We start from the raw sequence: 23727 nt of genomic DNA on the forward strand, positions 1-23727 counted from the left end.
TGGATCACAAAATTGGCTAACAAGAATATTACATCTTTCGCAGGAAACATAGATCATATCTAAGTACCGTATTTCAATTGTGTCTTTATCTGTTTGTACCTTTGGAACAAAATACACAATCCACAGATACAGTAGATAGATAGATGAGCTGTGCTTTAACACCCCAAAAGGAAAATGCCCATCATAGTTCTTTACCACAGTGCATACATTTTTTTTATACATAGCGCATTTACAAATAAGAAAAAAATACCCGAAAGTCAGGTTTTTCCAAACCATGCCCAATCCCTTGCAACCCATCACTATGAAAGGGTGTCTCATTGGTCAATAAGAATGTGTAGTAGGAGGGAGGGGATGGGAAAGGCTCTGTAACTACAGGGAGATGTGAAAGCTTTGCCCATAAATCAGGGCCACTGATTACGCAGAGAGCAACACTCTCCTGGTGTAAGCTACAGGACTGAGCTCTGTGTGTTGTAGTTTTCATTCATGAATTACTGCAATGCGTAAAGTGTAAAAACAAACTCCTTCATCCCCTTCCCCCTTAGCTATTTTTTATGTAAACTTTTTAAATTTTGTGTTCATTTTTGGAGAACCAAATAAAAAAAAATGGTCAAGAACAAATCCGGGTCAGAAGTCTGGCAATACATGGCAAGGAATCACAGGAACACAGGGGAGCTGAATGACAATCCAGCAATTTTGAAAGAGGCAGGCTGGGTTTAAATAGTGTGATCCATCAGCACATTGTGTCATTTCCTGTGCGCCTCTTGGCGCGCTTTTTTGCGGCCGTTCTGTGTCGTGCGCGCATGCGCACAAGTGCCTGTTTCCCAATGGTGTGGAAACCGGAAATCTGCGCATGTGCACTAACAGATGGTCTCTCATAGTGGTGGGAGGCCGGCAGATACAAGTATTGTATGCTGAGTTGAGATCTCCCAGGAATTTTCATCATACAAAATTACTTTTCTCAGTGGTCATATGCACTTGCAATGATACGCTTATTACTACATTACATCTTGCTTGGAAATATACCCATACTTCATTCCTAAAATTGGGACGGAGGTGTGAACAGGAAGAATATAATAAAATATAATATAACTGAGTTAGCTACACTGGGTTGAAGACTTTTCATAGGTTGAGGATGAGGCGTGTTCTGGGTAATCAGTTTTCAAAGGTTCAACAGATGTGGGATCACTTCTAGCACTCTTTATTTCTTTTGCTTCTAGGCAGAAGGTATGTTGTCAAGGTAAGTGCTCTGTCATAAAGACTCTCTCTCCTCACCACTCACCTGTCAAGCCACACCTGGAGGCAAGATATACACTACTGGCAGAGACATACTCTACGCTTGCCTTTCCCAAAATGTTTAACGTGCAAGAACCCTTGAAATAAAGTCTTAAGGAACCCCTGCCAATAATTACCATATCCACAGCTCAAAGTACATTAGCCTGGTGGTCGCTGGGAAGAATTTTCCACTTACAGGTAGCTAGAAAGAACATTGTTATCAGTGGTTACATATCTGTCCGAAATTGCTAATTGCTCTAGAAGGCCCTTGCAACCAGTGGAGGAACCCTAGGATTCCACCAAACCCTGGTTGAGAAAGGTTGCCCTTCACTGTCTTCCAGTCCTGTTCTGCTCCGAGTATGAAAGGATAGTGCAGAATTTACAAAGTTACAAAAATGTTCTTAATTATGAAATGGGTGTAAATAATTATAAAAAAATCAGATTTATACAGAAATGTAAAAAGTGTTTAAATAAAACACTGACAGGTGATTCTTATGAGCAGCCCCAATCTTTCTTGTAAAGCAGGTAAATCAGCAATGTTACCAAATTACTGATCCAAGCATCTAATAAAGCATCAGGCTCATCCAGTGATGTAAAAGGAGGGTGCTCTCGGTTAGGGACAGGCTGCAAAGCAGGTAGTAGTCTATCCATTATACAGCAATGCAGAATGGCAACCGACTATAGAGGACTACAAATACCAGCAATACGTGATTATACAGCAACGGAGAATTACAACTTGATAACTGGCTATAGAGGACTACAAATCCTAGCAATATATGATTATACAGCAATGGAGAATAGCAACTGGCTATAGAGGACTGCAAATCCCAGCAATATATGATTATACAGCAACGGAGAATGACAACTGGCTATAGAGGACTGCAAATCCCAGCAATATATGATTATACAGCAACGGAGAATGACAACTGGCTATAGAGGACTGCAAATCCCAGCAATACATGATTATACAGGAACGGAGAATGACAACCGGCTATAGAGGACTGCAAATACCAGCAATATATGATTATACAGCAATGGAGAATGACAACCGGCTATAGAGGACTACAAATCCCAGCAATATATGATTATACAGCAATGGAGAATGACAACCGGCTATAGAGGACTGCAAATCCCACCAATACATGATTATACGGCAACGGAGAATGACAACTGGCTATAGAGGACTGCAAATCCCAGCAATACATGATTATACAGCAACGGAGAATGACAACCGGCTATAGAGGACTACAAATCCCAGCAATATATGATTATACACATCTGCACGAATGTCTATTTCCTGTGTATGGCTTCAATTTCAGGGACAGTCAGAGGAGGGAGGGGAGGGGGCGCGGATCTTGGAGCAGTCTTGGAGCCCCCTTGCACCCCCTCCTGTGCACAGCCTGCACAGCAAACTGATGTTTGACACACAAAAAGTGACACACTGTGTACAGAGTCCCTCCAGCAGGATGTGTGCACTTCGCATACAGTACAAAACAAAACATAAAACTATACCTGCTCTCAGGAGGGGCCCGGAGGGTATGGCAGGTAGGTGCGGGTAACAGAAGGGGCGCAGGCGTCAGAAGTGCTGTCTCTGCAGGCGGCTGGGTATGGTAGGCGGAAGCGCTGTGAGGGGCTCAGAAAGATGATGCAAAGTCCCCAGAAGGCTGCCGTGAGGTCTCTAGCAAGTGCAGGACCTCATGTCAGCCACTTGTGTTTAAAGCTTTAAAATTGCGCGCACCCGCGAAATCACAGAAAACTATCATACCCAAAATTGGCCATAGGCGACGCTTTAAAAGCTTTTACCGCTCATCAGTTTAGTGTTATCAGTGATTGATGGCCCTAGACTTATTGCTCTCATTGCGACATTCGTGTCAATATGTAACATGTGCGGCGTAATGTGCGCAATCGTCGTTAACGCATTCTTCCAGCGGAGAGGGGACCGGAGGAAGCACGAGCTACTGATCTCCCTCTGATCCCGTGACACAGCCGACATGCTGATCCCGGGCACAGCGGAGCTCGGGACCAGCGGGACAACGGCGGAGGGGGGGACCGCGGAGGGGGGGCACCGATCGTTACCTAAAACAAGCGATCCGCTGGCTCTATAGCCGGCGGATCGCTTGTATGTGTTTTTAAATATCAGGCACTGCCCAGCGGCGCGTGCGAGAAGGCGTGTCTGAGCGAACGTCTAAAGATGCCTGCTCAGATCTAGAGAGCTCCCGGCCGGCCCGGAAGTAGTTAATGTCACTTTAAAGTGACATTAAAGGCAAAAATGTTTTTGCCTCAACACAACGTTAATGAAAGCACTTACCTTAAATGATGTCTCTTAATACGATCTTCTTCTTTCCTGTAGTTTTCAGCCTTCTCTCCAGCGCTGCGGCGAGTCTCCGATCCTGCGCTGACTCCTCTGAGATTGCTTGCACGTACTCTCCCACGGTGTCTGCATGCGGGTGCACGTGTTCATAAACTTACCTTGTGTCTTTCCTCGGGTCCCGGCCGAAATGTGAACTGCGCATTCGCCCGCCCCAAGATGCTTTGCGGCCGCCTGTGCAGTTTTACATTTTCGGACGGGAGTGCGCAGGGAATATACAGGTAAGTTTAAACCGCTGTTAAAGCGGGGTTTTTTTTGTTTTTTTTAACTTTTCTAGCAGTAGATCTATGCAAAAAAACCTGAGAGTTTAGAAACCCTTTAAGTTCGTGATCCGAGGTACCATTGTATTTATTTTATAAATAAGTTACCATGTACTATTTAGATGTAAAAATGCAGACTAAAGGAGAAAGAATAGTTACAAGTATTTATGTACAGTACTATTTAGATGTAAGAATTCAGACTAAAGAAAATAGAACAGTTACAAGTATTTATTTTATAAATAAGTTACCATGTACTAGATGTAAGAATTCAGAATAAAGGAGAAAGAATAGTTACAAGTATTTATTTTATAAATAAGTTACCAAGTACTAGATGTAAGAATTCTGACTAAAGAAGATAGAATAGTTACAAGTATTTATTTTATAAATAAGTTACCATGTACTAGATGTAAGAATTCAGACTAAAGAAGATAGAACAGTTACAAGTATTTATTTTATAAATAAGTTACCATGTACTAGATGTAAGAATTCAGACTAAAGGAGAAAGAACAGTTACAAGTACTTTTGGGGAGCTCACTGATTGTTACTAAGTGCAGAAAACTCCCAATCTCAAGAAATCTGGGTGAGCAGTCCCCTGGAAGGGTGAGAAAAGTTCTTGTGTGGATATTTGGAATCGTGCTCTTCTCTCACATGGGTCTGGAAATGAAAAGCAAGTGGAGTCCAGCTGTAGAGACAGATGAGATGGAGTCCTGAGTTGTGCAGGAAAAGATTAATCATGTTAATTCTTTCAGAAGCACTTCCATTGTGAGCCCCCTCTCCCTCCCAGGCACACTGCTTATGTTTCTCAATCAGGAAGACGTCTTTCTACTAATTAGCAGCTCCCTGGCACACGAATGAGAGAGAAGTCTGGGCTCCGTGCGAGAGCTGAACGGAAATCTGCTGCTTTGTTATTTTAACTGCACAGCTTACCCTGAAACAGGTCTGCCATTATCACAAGGTATGCCAAGCTCCTTCTACTAATTAGCGGCTCATTTCAGCTCTCTGGCATTTTTCTTTTTTTTCATTCTCAAAGCATTTCATACAAAAGCCTCATTTGTACCCAAGCGCTTTCTGTGCCTCTCCGCTCGTTAACTGCTGCAGAAACAAGCCGGAATATGAAGGTGAAAAGGTAAAGCTGACATAGTTAATGAGCTGTTGTGTGATGGGATTTTACAAATCATGGAATAGATTGAAATGATAAGATCCCTAGCCATGCTAAATAAACTTCCATTCATAAGCACTTCTTTTATTTATTTATTTATTACAGGTATTCATATATTATTATTTATATACCGCCAACAATTTACGCAGTGTGATATCATCAGATTTATAATGTGACTAAACAGATCATGACTATAGGCTGAGCTTCTATATATGTTGTAGGTGATATCACATCACATTGATTTCTGGAAGACTTTACACACAGGAAATTGTTCAGTTTTGTACAGTCATGGGATGATGTAATGCAGCTCCTTTATACAAACTTGCCAACCATTGATGAGACAGACAGATAATTATGTTTAATAGACTGCTGCGTAGTTTTTCTCTGTTTAGGTGCCAGCCTGCTCCCAGTTCCTGAGTTATCCTCATTATATATATCTCAGTACTGCCAAGCCATCCTAATATATCATCCATACTGGCATTTGCTTAGGGATTGAAAAGTCCTCTTGTATATACCCCCCTTGAGTCCTTCAGTGGTTGTTTCATGGGGTACCCAGGGTGATGGTGCCCTTGTGCCACCGTGAGCCAGGCATGCAAGCTCTAATATCATCATTGAGCATTGGGATTTCTGTCATTCTCTTCTATTCTGTAATTTGTGCCTAGATAGAAGACTGTGCTTGTTAGTTAACAATTAACAAATACATCATCTTGAAAAAAAAGATAAGGCATGCATGCAGTTTTAAACAGTAGTGGAACTGTTGCTTGTAGCAACCAGGATCGGTCCAGGCATCTGGTTGCTATGGGCAACACGTTTTGCTCTAATTTTAACTAAACACTGTGGGTTGCTTGTGATTGTCTTATTACAGCAGTGGGCACTTCTTTGTGGAAAATATGCCCATGGGCTCTTCTGATCTATAATACAAATTGGCTGATTCAATAAGCCAAACAGAAGAGTGAAAATGCAGTAAAAGCATTCATCTTTCTCTACTGTGATCCTTAGTAGATTTCATTGGTTGCTATTGGTCACTGCAGTATATCAAATTGCTGTTAGTGCCACTTCATTAAATAAGATTATTATTATTATTATTATTATGATTGAAAAAGATGATTGTTACTTAATCATTTTGAATGTATTTTTTATAATATTATATTGATTGTGTTGTTTTTAATTAATTGTAGAAAACTAAGTTGCATGCTGTAAATATATAACATGTTGGTGCCCACAAACTGATACACACAGAATTGTCTTTGATGAATAGTTATGCAATGCTTCCAGTTTATATGTCTCATGGGGTTCATGGGAGGAGGTAAAATCATAGCATATTGGTTTTTCTCAAGCTAGTGACCTTTTCTTCCCTTTTACTACTGTTGTATGTGATGAACTGATTAGGGGATTTTCTGCAGAACGAGTGCACGTGACCTAAAGTGTTGTCTGGGGCTGGGATAAGATGCTGGGACCTCCAGAATGGGAGGAGAGAAGCTCTGCCCCCTTCACAGCTACTTACTATAAGTAAAAGACAGACACTGTGCACTTTAACATGCAGCAGCTAGATACAGGGTTAAAATGTAATGAGTAGTTAATAAAGTTTGTAGTCTACAAAGAGCAGCTGAATTCCAAGAAAAAGAGGCACTGGACTAATTAGCCAAGCACCGCAACAGCTGCAAAATTTGAATACCTTCCACCACTGATTATATAGATCCAGAAATCACCCAGACACATCTAATGGACACCTTAGGAAGAGAAGGACCATGGGAAGGATGGAAGAACAGTGTGCAACCAGCCCTGATGTTCTCATTTGTCTTTCTAGTCTGCCTGGAAGCCTGTATGTGGGTAAGAAACCATGGACAGAAAAAGGGCCCTCCTGGACCATTCCCTTGGCCTTTTGTGGGAAACGCCATGCAGTTGGGACAAATGCCTCACCTTACTTTCTGCAAGATGGCACAGAAGTATGGAAACGTTTTCAAGATCAGACTGGGAAGTCATGACATTGTGGTCCTAAATGGAGACTCCATCATCAGAGAAGCCCTGGTGAAGCACAGTGCTGAATTTGCAGGGAGACCCAATTTCACATCCTTCAAAATTGTATCTGGAGGGAAGAGCATGGCTTTCGGTGGCTACAGTGACCTGTGGAAGGCTCACAAGAGAATTGCTCACTCAACCCTGAGGGCTTTCTCCACCATTAACACCGAAACCACAAAGCAATTTGAACAGCATGTGGTGTCAGAAGTCCAAGACCTGGTCCAGGTTTTCTTGAACCTTAGTTCTGGAGGTCAGTACTTTGACCCTTACCATGAGTGCACTGTGGCTGTCGCTAATGTCATATGTGCTTTGTGCTTTGGGAAACGTTATAGTCATGATGACCAGGAGTTCAAATCCTTGATTGGAAGAAACGACAAATTTGGACAAACAGTTGGGGCTGGCAGTCTAGTAGATATCCTGCCCTGGCTACAAGCCTTTCCAAACCCCGTGCGGAGCCTGTACCAGAGCTTCAAGGATTTAAACATAGAGTTCTTTGATTTTGTGAAGAATAAAGTTTCTCAGCACCGGGAGACATACGACCCTGAAGTGACCAGAGACATGAGCGATGCATTCATAGGTATTATAGATCATGGCCCGGGAGTTGGTCTTAGTAAAGACTATGTGGAGGGGACAGTGACAGATCTATTAGGTGCAGGTCAGGACACCAATTCTGCAGCTCTGACTTGGATCATACTCTTACTTGTCAAATACCCCCACATCCAGCAGAAGCTACAAAACGAGCTTGACAGAGTGGTTAGTCGGGACAGACTCCCCACTTCTGCGGACAAAACCCAACTGTCCTATGTACAAGCCTTTCTCTATGAAGCACTACGCTTCAGTAGCTTTGTACCCATTACCATCCCGCACTCCACCACCACCGATGTCACCATTGATGGCTTCTACATACCAAAGGATACAGTGGTGTTTGTCAACCAGTGGTCAGTAAACCACGATGAGTCCACATGGAAAAATCCTCACATATTTGACCCTGAGAGGTTCCTGGATGAACATGACCAGCTGAACAGAGACCTTACCTATGGGGTGATGATCTTCTCCGTAGGAAAGAGGCGATGCATTGGGGATCAGCTTTCCATGCTGCAGCTGTTTCTCTTCACCACTATCATGCTGCATCAATGCTCTTTCCATGCAAACCCCAAAGATGAACTGACCATGGACTGCATCAATGGCTTGTCCCTGAAGCCTCTTCCATATAAAGTCACCGTGAGAGCCCGCGGACACACAGTGAGCAAAGTTTCAGCATTCTAAAAGTGTATTTCCACTTTTGCAGCCAAATTGAGATAACACCTATTTTATATTTGTTAGATGTTCCCATTCACATAGCATAAGCAGGAAAAAATGTTTTTAAAAATGCTTCTTGCAGTTTAAATTGCTTTTACTTGGGTTAGGGTTTTGAGGGTAAACATTTATATGTGCTTACCTTTGTTTACAATGTTAGGAGAGTATATGAGGAGTCTGAGGTGGTTTATCGATTGTATGTTGATTAAGTGAATGAGAGAAACACAATCCTCAAATTTAGTTCCAAAGCCTTTCCATTAAAACAGACTACTGTGAAGGTGCTGAGAAAACCTGGAATCAGCCCTCTTGCCCGTTTTAACAAAACATCTTAGAGGTAAGAAATATTTTTTTTTAAATTATTTTTCTTTATCCTGTGTGAATAGGAACACATAAAAAAACATATAGATGGGGTTTTTTCATATTTTACCGCAAAGTGGAAGTTTTGTAGTGTCTGCACTTTCTAAACTCTCACCAGCTTCCCAAGAAAGGGTCACTGCCAGCATCTCTACAGTCCTCAGAGCCATTCTAATCACTATTGTGGTCTAGCTACCTTAGTGTCAGAGATTGCCATCTGTATTAAACCTAGGACCGACTATCCAGTACATTGGACAAATTGTGACCTGTGACTCTCATCTGTAGTGGAACAGAAGCCCCAACACGTCTACCCCTAGGAGGCAGGTGGAGTCCGGGGAAGTCAGTGTGCCACCTCATTACCTGCAGCGCGTCCCTACAGTCAGCACTATCCACTCATAGCTGAATGCCTCCTGTCATAAATCATAGCCCACCTGTAATGCGGGCACTCCATCTGTCAGGGCAAGATATTTTTCCTTCACACATCAGGATCATGAAGTTATTTATTAACAATTCTATACTACCATTTGCCTTCATAGCTTATGTATTAAGATGAGGTCTGGTGGTGACAGCAAATCAGTATTATTAGATAGAATAAGCAAAGTCTCTATATTGCAGCCGTATTAAGATGAGGTCTAGTGGTAACAGTAAATCACTATTATTGGACACAATTTCTTAATTGCAGCAGTATTTACAAAGGCATTTTACATTGTTTTATATTGCTTTGAATTATCAGTTTAATTATCAGTTTAAAGGAAAGTTGTATAAGACAAAGGCTATAACGGTGATATAAATAAATTTTACACACTGAACTTTTACTTGAAATATATGTTCTAAAATGTCCATCCGTGGTACATGATTGTAGGAGAGAACTATTGTTAGTTCAGTAATAGCCCTCTTACTCGATGGTGACCATATGGCACAAGTGTCCCTATCATCCACAGAGTATATGACAGCGGGTTACTTCTATTGTACAGTTACATAAATGGGAAATATTAGTGTAAACAATGACATTTTAATCATTTTTCCTATATACACACACTTTTTGTTTGTTATAAACAAATATCAGTATATATATATCTATATATATTTATATATAGATATATATATATTATTCATTATACTAAAACGTCTGGCATCAAGACAGGACATACATTATATGCTTACTCTATTAATTTATAAGAAAAAGATTATGAAAAAAGATATTCTCAAGTGGATTTGATGTACACTGTTTACAATTCAGAGAAATTAGTAAAATCCATGTTATGTCCTAATATTGTAGCAGGAATGCCTCAACCACACTATTCTAAAAATGTGTCTCGAGCATGTGGCTGTATCTCCTCTGTCCTGCTCGTATTTCCATTGACTCTTGCATTCATCTTCCATACCTTGCTGATGAAATGAAGCGAGTCATTTAGAGGTTAAACCATTGGTATGATATTAAATTACATTGTTGGGTCTCACTAAATTCAGAGGGGATGATTCAGAAGCGTTGATAATATGATCTCCTTTATTAACAACATTTTCTAATCAAATAATTATTTTTTATATATATTCAGTTATTTTGAGACAATAAACTGTATTTTTGTACAATTCAAATTAGTAGTTTTGTACCTTTCCAATTAGTACAGAAATATAAGAAAAGTATTATTTACACTAATTACAAACCTCATTTTACTATCTTTTAATTGTAGCAATAGTGGAAGGAAGTGTAATATTAACATACTGGTTGACTATATTTAACATAAACCAATCAATAATGTAAAAATAAATAGGGTTGATTTTTAAGCAATATGTTTATTTTATTGCATCATGTAAGTGTAATTAACATACAATTTTATTTTGGAAATATATGATGTGATGTGCATCACTTTAAATTAATTGGATAGAGGACGTGGTCTGGTGTAAACAAATTTATTTACAAACATTTTATAATGAGGGTAGGATTAGACTATAGACTTCTAAAATGGATGAGGTGATTGCCAACAAATGGTTAAAGTGTATGTAAACCCTAACAATTAACTTCCATGATTTGCTACCTTTTGGTATATTAAAAATACTGATCAAAATGTGTAAGATATTTAAAGGCACATTCTACTTTGTGCAAATAAATAAATAAATTCACCTATATCGAAAAAAGAAAAAAAATTGAATTATTAATCTGATCCATTGGAGCCTGCAAAGCATTGCAACCATGATCACAGGTACAATGCACAAACTCCTGCAGACTGTTCCTCCAGTTCTGTACTGAGATACAGACCTTATGTTATGAAGCTGGATGAAGTTATTAGTGGACTACATCATTGGACTACCTTTTACCTCTAAAAAAAGAATCTAGAATAAAATATATATATGGAACCACAATTCTCCCCAAACAGCTGCTAAGCAACTCTGCTGTGTGATTTACCAAACAAGTACAGTTCACACTCAACCCAGCAAATCTGTGTACGAGCGATAAGTACGAGAAATGAAAAATGATAGCATTTGAATTTCCATTTCATAATTGATTGATTTCATAAATGAAGCCCTTTGCCTTATCAGTAGGACCTTGGGGAAGATAATAATAGGGTATCCATCAATATTAGATTCATGCCAGTGGAAACCTGTATTTTGACAAATATGAATGAAAGTTGTGCATGGTATATGGTAACCATAGACCATCCGCAACAGATAAACGTTTACTACCAGCGTAGGAGAAACTAAGGATGAATAGACTGTGTATAGTGGGGAGATAGCTCATAGTTTCAGTGAAAAGGCCACCTAGCCCCATACATCACTGAAATACTGCAGTAGGTTATCAGTGTTTATATATACTTGTTATCAATTCATGGATTACGTTAAACATAAACCTTTGGCTTGTTAAATTGTTTCCCAATGAAGGACTGCTGTCTTATTATCATAGGTACCTGGCAAGCTATAAGCACATATCTCAGTAAGAACAAAAGACAGTAAGACATCTGTCTATCCTCAAACCTGTTGCCAGGGTCTGCTGAGATCTTCATAAAATAAACAAAAAAATACACATGCATAGAAAAACATCTTGCTATTGTTTTTTAAAGCCCTTCCTATGGTTGGCAGAACTCAATATTGTGTCCTCGGAAATCCCTAAACAGCCCTGTCCTTGCCTGATTGTCACAAGGAATGCTGAACACAGGAGCATCATTGGTAAGGTTTGAACTGTGCTTGGCCACCATAAAGTTCCAGAGGGGTTTAACAAATCTGTGCTTGTTCAGAGCACCCATTCAGTATGTTTAGAATACCCTATCAGTAGTTAATACAGTAAACTCCCCATATCCGGCATTCAAACAACTAGAACTCTCAAGCAACCAGAAAGAAAAAAACTCGAGATCATAATATGTCCTCAATTTTTTTTTGCCAGTTGTTTGATAGACATGTGCACACTAAAATAATGTTGTTAGCAACTAAATTTATCTAGTTGCTAACGAAATTCACTGTTTACATCTTGCTGCAGCCGACAGCTAGATTCCTCAGCTGGCAGGTGAATGAATGTGAAATGGTCAGCCTAACTCCCAAGCAACCAAAAACTACAATTATCCGGCATCTACCAATCCCCAACTGGGAATTTACTTGATCATGATTTACAAAAAGTTCAGCAAATCTGTAACACCGTGCTAGTATCTAGTTGAGGGATAAATACAGTAAAATAGCAGTTGTTTAACATAAACACAGATTTACTCTTCTGGCTTTTGTTTTGTATATGCTTTCTTTCCCCACAGTTACCATAGGCACCAGAGGGCAGTCAGGTAAGCAGACAAAAGAGACTGAGCAAAATAATTATGAGACAAAATGGGTTAAACATGAGAAAATGCATATTGAGAAAAGAAAAGAAGAGTCCAAACCCAAATGAAATGACCGAATGAGAGTTGGTAATGCAATGAAGTCCTGAAATATAAATGAACCTTTAACGGTTACAGGTTATCTAAGGTGGAATAGTCAAGGATTCCTTCTTCATTGTACAAGTCTGATCAGCGGCTCCAGAAAATGTTTGATGGAAGGTATTGCTAGATTAGGGTTAACTAGTTAATAAATACAAAGATTCTTGTAGTCTGGAATGTGACCGTTTAAGCATTGTGTTTTAGCAAAGACATGAAAGAGTACATTTGTTTGTGTGTTATTTCTTTTAAGCAAAGAATTTCCAGGAAATTTAGCAAGCTTCACAAACTTTTTCTTGTAACTGTATCAATGAATTTTCATGTCACAGTGGCAAAAATAAATATATTTACTACAGTGTTGAATTTGTACAGGAGGTCTTTGTTTCTTAGTTCATCTGATGCTCAATGTTCAATGAAAATATGGCAAGTACAACAAGTGTATACTAAGACTTGAAATGTGACATATATACAATGAGGGGAATTTTCCAAAAACTGGAGGAAACAGAATCTGAAGCAGTTGGTGGTGGCAACCAATTAGCTTTTCTCTTTACTTTTCAAAGCTTAACTGAACACGTAGAAGAGAGAAGCTGATTGGTTACTATCGTCAACTGCTCCAGTTTTCATAAATTCTCCCCAATGTATGTAGCAGGGATGGGAGATTTCTGATTGAAACAATCAAGTTTGCTGCAAAAAGTATTTTTTATCTGTGATCTGGTGATTGCTATATGTAATGTATGGCCTCATTCACACGGTACTCAGCTGTACAGTGTGCACATCCATGCAAAAACCTGCACCCTGGGAGGGACAACTAGTGCACGCCTGTATGATTGATGTGAATGACGTGATGTAACTGAACTTGCACATCTGTACAGGTACTGTTATATGCGCCCGGATCCAGATGGCTTTCGGGGTGTGCATCCATACCTTTTCCACATAATGTGTCAATTTCTAAGCTTTCTTTTGCACACACAAAACATGTTTACTGAACAGTAAGCTGTATGCACGGTTTCAATGTGATCCCTAACCCTGTTCTTCCCGGTGATTAATTGTGCTATGGGTGAGCATTAGCATAATAGTTTGAGCTGCACACATGCTTCTGAACTATCTGCAAACTGGCTTTTAGATATACTTACAGCTTAACTCCGGGAAAAGCAAATATTGTCTAAATATAACAGTCATGTGTATTCTTCCTTGAATCTTGGTGTGTTTTGTGTATTTCTTCCAGATCCATGCAGTAAGCAAGTTCTATACAGGAGGTAATAAAGACCGGTCACTGCTGCTCTCTCTCCGTGTGCAGGGTGACTGGTCTTGTATCCGCCCCTTCCTGTTGTTTTCTGCAGGCAGCCTGTAGAGTGTGGAGCCGGCTGAGCCCCTCCCACAGCTCTGCTGTCTGCATAGGATATATACAGCAGAGTGATGATGTCACAGCTACTTTTATGGTGATATCTTGATTTGTAAAGGTGTTTGGTGCATAGAAAGTGGATTTATATCCTCTGTGTAATCATTTCAAAAAGCACCAAGATGTCGGACTTTAATGGTACCACACAAATATTAAATTAAAAACCATTGTCTTATTATTATTATATGTTAGTTAAAAACTTACATTAAATTAATTAAATAAAATATTTTTTTACATATTCCATCACCAAGAATTCAGATCTCTGACAGTTAACCTTAATCTACCATTGGAGACTACATCACACCAACACTGTACTTTTTATCCATTCAGATATGAGTATTAATCTTAGAAGACATAGGTATGGCAACAAATCTCTTTATAATACATGCTGTTAGTTCCAGTGGAGTGAGAAAGACTTAACGCATTTCACAGGATTTCTATTACCCTGCTTCATTGGGAGACCCTCATCATATTTTAAAACTTTGATATATTAATAAATGACCAGAACCCTAAAGATGTAACCACAGGTCTTTACTGCAATGGGTGCAGGAAGTCAGAGGAAGAGCACTCCCCCACCTTCATCAGCATGCCACACTTTAAGTGTACAATAAATCTGTCTTTATGTTGGTAGTAGATGACACCATATATTCACTGGGTATACTTCAACATTAGTTACAGAGTCCAAATCATAGTATTAAATATCTCAAGTACAACTATAGCCCATTAACAAATAGATCAAGGGGATACATGTCCAATTTTTATTATAATATATGAAGCCCAGCAGCTGTTTTATCCAATTTTGGGGGACTCTGGAGGGGTTTAGTCACATGTGGACCCTGCTTGGCTGCATATGCTGTAGAGAAAACTGGAAGTTCAGAAGTACTGCAGCATGAATGTTTTTTTTGTATGTTTGTTTGTATGTTTTTTTTAAATGGGAGGCCATAGTTTTAAAGTAATAGATTGGTGATGAAGGCTTTGTCAGTGGCGCTTGTTCACAGACTGGGACTTTTGCCCCCAAAGAGCTATCAGGCCCCACTAGGAGTGAACACAGCAGAGGAGGATGTCGGACAGTGACCTAGGTATCCACTGTGGGATTGACTAAAATCCTGCAGGGAATACCTAGGTGCCCTAAGTCCACAAGTGGTTAATTTAATGCTTCAGTCTTCCCTTTCCCAAAATGATCGATATTTGAATGTATCCACAAGTTATAAAAAGGGGTTTAACTGTATGTACCTGCTGATCTATCTGTAATACACTCAGCAATTAAGTCCTGATATGGTTTATTAACACCCTACCTACACTCTACGGTGCACCACCTAAGCCAGGTGGTGCACCGTACGTCCTATGACTGTTCTCCCTCAGAGTCTTGGACTGTTCCTGGCTATTCTCTGGTGCTTCAATCTATTCTGGTTGCTCTTATAGGACCTTTTGCTACCTGTTACTACGGCTGTTGCTAATAGTGAAGACACACTGCACTCTTTTTTTGTACCTTGGGTATCCTGCCTATCCTAACAATCTCTCCTAGATATTACTGAGCAATAAATACTAAAAATACCCTATGATTAGAGCCTGTTCTATCCTAAAGTGTCTTTGTTGCTGGAGCTAAGGAAAAGGCTGGTGGCTGGCAAAACAGGTAGGAGAACCCTAATTCATATCCAGCGGCTCCTTAGGGGGTGAGCGCTACTGGTGTATTAAACAAGCCAAAAGGGAGCAAGTAAGAGGCATTTATTGTTAGGGTTTACATACACTTTAATCATTACATTATATACAGTGCCAACAAAAGGTCACCCAGTGCCCAGGGAGAAGATGCTGAGCCCTGCTTCCTCGGGTTTATTATACACACATTAGTGTCCTTTGAAGACAAAAAAATACTCAAAACACTTTTAAATTAAATAGGTTTAATGAGGTCAAAAGAGAACTAACTTACAGCCTCCACTGCCATTCCCCTTTGTAGAAGGAAGAATGCTCTGACTTAAATGGTCAGTAGGAGAAAAAGATGACCTGATTTGGTGGGAGGAAAATTATATGGGGATTTGAAATGTGCTTGGGGCTTTGGATAGGGCTGGAGTGCTGGATGGGGCTCAGGGTCACTGTGAGGCGGTGGGGGTTCTGGAGGGGGGTAGGGAAGACTGCAGAAAACTTGGTGACATTGTGGGTGTCATGGTACAGCCAAAATTATAATATTGTTTGGCTTCTTGTCATAAAAAATGCTAAAACTTCTTCTATTGAATTTAGTTTCTTCAAGTTAATTAAGAATTTGCATAAACGTGTTTGCTGTAGAGTGGCATATTAAGCAAATGTTGATTTCTGGTACCTCCTTAGCAGGGAACTACTCAGCAGTGTATATTCTTCCTGGATGTTGTAGACAAAATGTCTGCTGGTTTAGCACTAAGGTCTCATTCACACGAGAAACTGCTGGCACGTACAGCTCTGTGCTGCGTGCACGGCCGTATCGGGGAAAAGAAGCCCTCACAAGGTCAACCTTGAATATTTATGTCCTCCCCCACTTGCCATGAACTTCCTAGGGATTGGCTAGGGAGACACCTATTCATAACTCCACTTTATTGGATGCTCTGCTCTGTGGCAAGGCCACACCCAGCAGCAGGAAGATGTAAATAATAACAGAGAGCACAGACTACCAAATCAGCTAGGATACAGTTCAGCAGAACTAAATTATAGAACCCTTGACCTTCCTCTCCCTTTAGGACTTGAACAACTGCTTCTTCACCTGCTAGGAGAGATTGTAAGTGTAGGAGTACACATTGGGGTAATTTATCACAACTGGAGCAGACAAAAACTGGAGCAGATGTGCAGTGCAACCAATCAGCTTCTCTCTTTCAATTCTAAAACAGAACAAACTGAAGAGAGAAGCTGATTGGTTGGCAGTGCACATCTGCTCCAGTTTTTGTCTGCTCCAGTTTTGAGAAAATTTCCCCCATTGTCTTGTCTGGTAAAGTCTATACTCTCGTTCTTACAAATAAATCTTTTGGAGCAAAATCCTGACATTCCAGAAGATATCCCATGGATACTACCAAGACAGCCCATTTGTCCGCTAGGTTTTCAGCCCAGATCTTCCCGGAGGAGAACCTCCAACCCTCCGGCTGTGGTGACACTACAAATCCCATGATGCATCTGCCCCTAGTAGTCATGCTTGTCAGAATCTTGCAATGCCTCATGGGATTTGTAGTTTCACACAGCTGGAGGGCCAGAGGTTCCCCACCCCTGCCTTAGACGGTTCTGCTTGGAATGTGAGATTTTGGAAAAGCTGTCGGTGCCTGCTTCCAAGGGGCTCTAAGGTGATTACAGCCCAGCCAACAGCCCAGGCAATCAAGAAAGGATTGTTGGTTTCGCTTTTTATCCTGTCTTTATAGCTTCCTTTTCCGACATACTCTCTTCTATCATTTCTTTAATAAAAAGTATAACATCTCTAGATTTCTCATAATTAGATCTTGTAACTAATTTGAAGTAAGATTTACACACTCTTATTCCTAGAATAGCAGGAGCACAGCAAATCCAACCACTTGATTGTATAGGATGTTTCTCAGACACTATATCGTTGCTTAGACAGTTTCCCTATGCGAAGATGATGAAGCACATTTCCCCTCTGAACAAGGCTAGTGGATAATCTTTTGGGTGACTGGGAAAATTCCTCTCCCTTTCATCTCTGACTAGACTCCTTTTCCTGGCACAAAATCCCAATTACTACTTTCCTGCATCCTTCACACAAAGCATCAGGAAAAAAAAGATTATACTTCCACCTCGACCTGATAGGAGACAGCTGGCGGTGTATACATGGAGGAGGAGGAGGACCCATCTGATCAGAATAAAATGATAGGCAAGAAAAACACATTAGGAAAATAAGATAGAACAAAGCATGCCAAGCCAAGTAAAACAGAAATACCAAGAGCAGCAGCAAAAGACAAAGAGGGTGGCTAGGAGACCCACCAGACTGGATGACAACAAGAGCAGGTGATGCAGCAGCAATCCCCGATGCCTTTAGCAGCATTTAAATAGGCTGTTATTTCCAAAACCCCACCATGGGTGTCCAGAACAATGGTCTCCTTTTGGATAAGAAGATGAACCGTGACACTTGGAAAGGTAAGATCCCAGGTGGCACAGGGAGTTTAATGAGAAAACTAGAGGTAAACAAATACAAGGGCCCCACTTAAGACCTAGATGGACAGAAACAATGAACATTGCCTGCCTGGGTGGGAAATCTTTTTATAGGCTTAGGTAAATGGCTTGGATTCACATAGGCAGAATTATACCCATATGTGGTATGACATTGGTATGCACAAGAAAATATATGGACATATTAAGAGTGAGGATAAGAGAGAGATGAGATATAAAACATAATCATATGGAAGGTAGGAACTCGCAAAATGACAGCACAGAGGAAGAAGGAGGACTGTATTAGGTAGGTCAGATGATAGGATTGTCAGACATTTTAAGGGTATGTTTGAGGATTTAGAACAGGGGTCCTCACACTTTTTAAACGGGGGGCCAGTTGACTGTCCCTCAGACATTGTTGGGGGCCGGATCAAGAAGCCAGGAGGCGGGTCATGACATGCTGCCCAGCTTCCTGATTGGCTAGGCAGCAAGCTTCAGTTGGGAGGCAGCCTGGCTTCCTAACCAATCAGTAAGCTGGGCGGCACGTTCTGACCCACCTCCTGGCTTCCTGATTGGCTAGGAAGCCGGCTTCACTTTTTTCTAGGCAGCATGGCTTCCTGACCAATCAGGAAGCCAGGTGGTACGTCATGACTTGCATCATGAAAGGTTATCATTTCTCATATGGAAAGGATAGGGAAAGACACATGAGAAGTCTTGAAGGTGAAAGCAAAAAAAGTTGACTAATGTGAAGGCGAGGACAAGGTTATGCACAGAGCTGGTACATTGGAAGATGCAAGTAGTAGGTGCTGGATCCAAAAATAATTTGGTAGCATTGTGTGGTGTAGACACTATAATGAAGAAAACAGTGATTATGTTTAGGCAGCTCTCAAAATATACAAAGATCTTCAAAGGTGCCTTGAGAATAATCCAGGAGGTATACAAGAAGCAGAAGCACCACCTCAATGGTTTAGGAGCCAAAAGGATAATTTATTTAATCCTAAACATCAAACCTTACAAGCCAATGCATTTCAGGGGTATAATATAACCCCTTCATCAGAGCTTCAAGAGGCCCTTTTATCAAGTTAAAAAATGACAGATTACACAACAGTAAAATCAGGTGCTGATATGGATACCCAACAGCAAAACAGGCAGAGAAAGGTTTTGTCTGAACTTTTAGCTAAAGATATAATGGAGAAATCCACTAGTAGTTTGGTTACATCATGTCTGAGGAAGGGATAAATGCAGGCGATGTTTTTATTCTGGAGATGACAGAAGGTTGTTAGCACATGAATGTGAGCTGGATTTATTTAGGTGTTATCAAGACAAATTCAGTTTTATCCGTATTGGCCCTGATTCATCAAGCAGAAGTGATACATACCATATGTGAAATGAGTCATGTGAATTACTACACAAGACACATGAGATATCACAACTTGATTCATCAAAGGGGGATTTTTTTCTCCATGTGATACTACGATATGACTCTAGCCAAAATATTGTTTTATAGTTTAGAATAGAGTGGGGAAGAGTAAAGGGTTGTCTCCAAAAAAGGAAGGCACATACAGCAATAAAAATATTTTCAAAGATTCTAAGCCAATAGGGACACAAACAGCAGATACAACCTCTAAGAAAAGGATGGAAAACCATCTTCACCTCCTCCTTTCTCAGTCCAACAGTATTCAGCAGGGATACACCGATACTAGTATTGGTATCGGTGCTGATACCGAGTATTTTGGCGAGTACACGTACTCGCCCAAATTCTCTGATACCTTCTCCGATACCGGAACTTCCGGTCAGAGGGAGATTTCCTCTGACAGGCAGTGCTGCAAGGGAACATGGAGCCGGCTTCCCGGCCAATCGGGAGGCCGGGCCGCGGGTAATGGCTCGCCGTCCGGCTTCCAGATTGGCAGGGAAGCCGGCTCCATGCTTTTTGCCCAGTTCCAAGCTGATTGGCCAGGAAGCCAGCATCTCAGCCAATCAACATCGAGTAGGCTTCCTGATTATCCGGGAAGCAGGCTCCATGCTAGTGGAAGTACCGGTATTGGTACTTGGTATTGGTACTCGTACTTGATACCAAAAAAACGGTATCGGTGCATCCATTGTATTCAGCCCTGATGAAGGGAGCCAGGTGTACCTGTGAAACCTATTGGCTCTTAACACATTATTTTAAAGAATACTACCACTAATAAATTACTTCTGGAGTACAACATCTGCCTGTCACTCTCTTTCCTGTGTTTTTGCAACATACTAGTGGTCCCGATGTACCAGAGAGCTGCCTAGTTGAGGCCTTGTTCACACCAAGCGCGTTCCAGGAGCAGAGCAGTTACAGACCGGAGCAAAACTGCGTCCAATGTATTCCAATGGTATTTTTAGCTCCAGTTCACACCGCAGCGTTCCGTTCCAGAGCAGGTAAAAAAACTGCAGCAGGCCCTATTTTACCTGCTCTTGAACGCATGCAAACGCATAAAAAATGCATGCAAACACCCTGGAACGCACTGAAAGCCCATTTTAAACTAAAAAAAAACATGTATTTTTTTTAACCAAAAACAGCCCGGAACGCATCAAAAACGCAGCAAAAAACGCATTATCATAAAAAAACAACCCATTGGAAGACTTAACTACTTCAGGGAACCTAGCTCTCCAAAAATCCCTCATTATTATAGCTATTGAAACTTGTCAAAGGTTCTGACCCTTCCCAGCTCTATCCAAAATTAAATACAATGTTTTGGAACGAGTTGGCCTGTAATTCTTGATTGCCAAAATAAGTGTTAGCATCACATTATCTCTACACATAATCCAAAACAATTTTATACAGTATACGGCATTTTAATGTTGTGTTGTAAGCCTAATATACAGCAGATTATAACTGTACGTCAAAGAAGGATAATTAATGTTTTCAAAGTTATGTAAGGTAGACAAGGGTCACCTGTGGTCATTCCACCTCTGCACGGATTACCTATTCCAGAATGCTTTTCCAAACTAGTTTTCTTTTTTTCGAATTAAAATTTGGCTATTACACAGAGTCTGTAATGTATCTATGCCAGAAGCTTATTTGTTCAGAGATAATTTCTCTTAGAACATGCCAAACTTGCAGCTGATAATTGTCATTTAGTTTCAGGTGTTAAAGCAGAAGTACATTTTGATATGTGAGGGTGAACTGTCACCGGATATGAACAGCAAACTTCCCCATTATGAAACATTCACCACTCAGTGCGCCCTCTTCCATTGGACGGGTCCAGGCTAAAGTCCATAATAGAAGTTATCGGCACTCGATGATGTGTGCAAGAAGTAAAGCACTTTTTATTGAATCGTCACATGCGTCATACAGCAAACTTCACGCAGGGTCCCTTCTTCTGGGCGACATAGTCGCTTTACTTCCTGCACACATCATCGAGTGCTGGTGACTTCTATTATGGATTGTCTCTGACACGGCGCCATCCGTGTTGTCACTTCAAGCACCAACCTTTCATCCAAGGTCTATACGCTGTATGGAGTGCAGGTGATTTCATATTATTGGGTCCAGGCTAAAGTCCCTGCTCAGTCCAACGCTCTGCTAGTATATCCCCCACTAACATCCTCCAGGTCCTGCAATGTAACTCCGTGGCCATTGGATGGTCACTGATGCAATTCTCGTGCATGCACACAGGAATTACATTGTCGTTGGCACTCAGCTCTATTCTGGGATGTACACAGTGTACATAACAAGTAAATCATGGCTAACAGAGGGGCAAATTAGACTTTGCATGTCTTTTCTGCCAAAACTCTAACTTCTAGCATTTTGTTTACAACAAAAAAAATTGCACTTTAACCTTGTGATCCTGCCAGTCACAGTCTGTGTTATAACTTTCTGTGCTGGGGTGACAACACTCCCTAAATAGCATCCTCTGCAAGAGCAGCATTGTCACCCCAGCAATGCACTCTCCTGCTGTGTTCGTTGTGCATCAGCACATTCAGCTTGACAACTCACACCACCACCACACTCACTCACACCACCCAGTGAGTGACAATGGTCCTGTCATGTCTGTCAGCCAGAACACTAGCATTGTGAGAGAGAAGGCCAGTCTGTAATGGAAAGCTCCCTGTTTCTCTTATGACTACATTTCCATGTGTTATAGACATTGTATGACATTGGTTTGTCTTATTGAAAAGTGGATAAATGATGACTTGTACTCAGATAAACACATTGGTCAGTGGAACTGATTCTGCTGTTTGCCATTTACACAGGTAAAACACAACCCAGCTCTGAATAATACCCAACACCTTAAACTCTACGAGGTTTCCATCATGTATACTGTATGTCCTTACTCTTTTTTCTTCTTACACATGGCCGTAGAGAACTCCTGTTAATGCGTCTGGTTAATTTTACTAGTCTAAGCTATGCCAGACAGACTAGAAACCATATATCACAGGCTGCGTGTTAAAGTCTTTTAAATACCGGTGTGTTTTAAATTATGACGCAGACAAAAATCTCAGTGAATTTTCTTTATTAATGTGAATTTGGCATGCATGAATAAATGCTTAAACATGCAACAATGCAAGTGGTTGTAAATTTAACAGAAAGGAGGTACATTATGTTCAGCTAATATTTATTCACCTGTAGGGCATTAGTCATACCAGCTCTCACCATCAATGTGCATTCCTCAAATTGAATTATACTTGTAGTATTAAAATTTGTTGTGTTCTCCCAATGTGTTTGGTTTTCATTTTGTTGCATTCTCCTGGAGGGTTTAGTGTTCATTTTGTTATGGTATTCTGAATCCTAAAAAGGAAATGATCTACTTTTATTATGTTTACATGCACATTATATCGTTTTTAGATGGATGTTAGATGTAACATCTGCTAAAGATGCCATCTAAGCCTTACCTGCACTGGGTTGCAATTTGTTGACTGCAGTACAAATAATTTTGAAAGTATCTTGTCCTATCGAGATGCTTTTGCAATGTTTTCAACAGAAGAATTAGTTTGCAGTGCACATATCAAAACATGATTTTAAAAAGTCAAGGTGGAAAAGTATATGAACTTTTAAGATTATGGCACCTTGAAAAAAGGGCAGTTAAATAAAGTTTTCCAGTTGAATGTTCAAAATCAGTTCAGTGCAAGTGTGGAACTGTTCTCCTAATATATATAAATATAAAAAGTTTAAACAGAGCAGTGCTCCAAATGCAACAATAATTGTCTTATATACAGTCCTCATCTGTAAAATTAACATACATACTAGTATGCCACGTGCCCCCTCCTGTCATATAAAACACACCTGGACATCCTTACATGTAATACTCAAACATGACCTGTAAATATCTCCCCAGTGTTGTCACCCTTCCAGCTGAAGAGCAACCCATGGGCTGCAATAACATCCTGCTGGATACTGGTATATACTTTTGAGGCCATTATTGCAATTCCCCCCCAGACTGCCCAGATCCTGCTAGCACTTGTTCTCCACACACCAAGCTCACTTGCAAGCCCCAGCCCCAGGAATAATGGCGTTTTGGCAAACATCTACACATCATAGGGTTCTGACATGTGGGTACTGCCACTTCCTCCTACCTAGCCAAGCATTTTATTGGAACTTGCTGCTGAAAAGCATAATAAGAGCCTGTAGA

The 23727-nt window shown here is 40.5% G+C and overlaps 1 protein-coding gene across 1 annotated transcript; it reads left to right on the forward strand.

Annotated features, from left to right (window-relative positions):
• The first annotated feature begins 6752 nt into the window (after positions 1-6752).
• LOC108794332 (cytochrome P450 1B1) lies at positions 6753-16632 on the forward strand. Its single transcript, XM_018565356.1, has 2 exons — positions 6753-8312; positions 16568-16632. The coding sequence occupies exons 1-2, from the start codon at positions 6782-6784 to the stop codon at positions 16630-16632; spliced, it is 1596 nt and encodes a 531-aa protein (XP_018420858.1). The 5' UTR covers positions 6753-6781.
• The last annotated feature ends 7095 nt before the right edge of the window (positions 16633-23727 follow it).

Source organism: Nanorana parkeri, unplaced genomic scaffold (genome assembly GCF_000935625.1).
Source record: "Nanorana parkeri isolate BGI_ZX_2015 unplaced genomic scaffold, ASM93562v1 scaffold837, whole genome shotgun sequence".
Classification (NCBI taxonomy): Eukaryota; Metazoa; Chordata; class Amphibia; order Anura; family Dicroglossidae; genus Nanorana; species Nanorana parkeri.

Excerpts from the sequence above, each read along its gene's own strand:
- LOC108794332 (XM_018565356.1), top strand. The coding sequence starts at position 6,782 with ATGGACACCTTAGGAAGAGAAGGACCATGGGAAGGATGGAAGAACAGT. Across the intron at positions 8,313-16,567 it reads AGTCACCGTGAGAGCCCGCG|ATAACTCCACTTTATTGGAT; the intron begins GACACACAGTGA and ends AGACACCTATTC.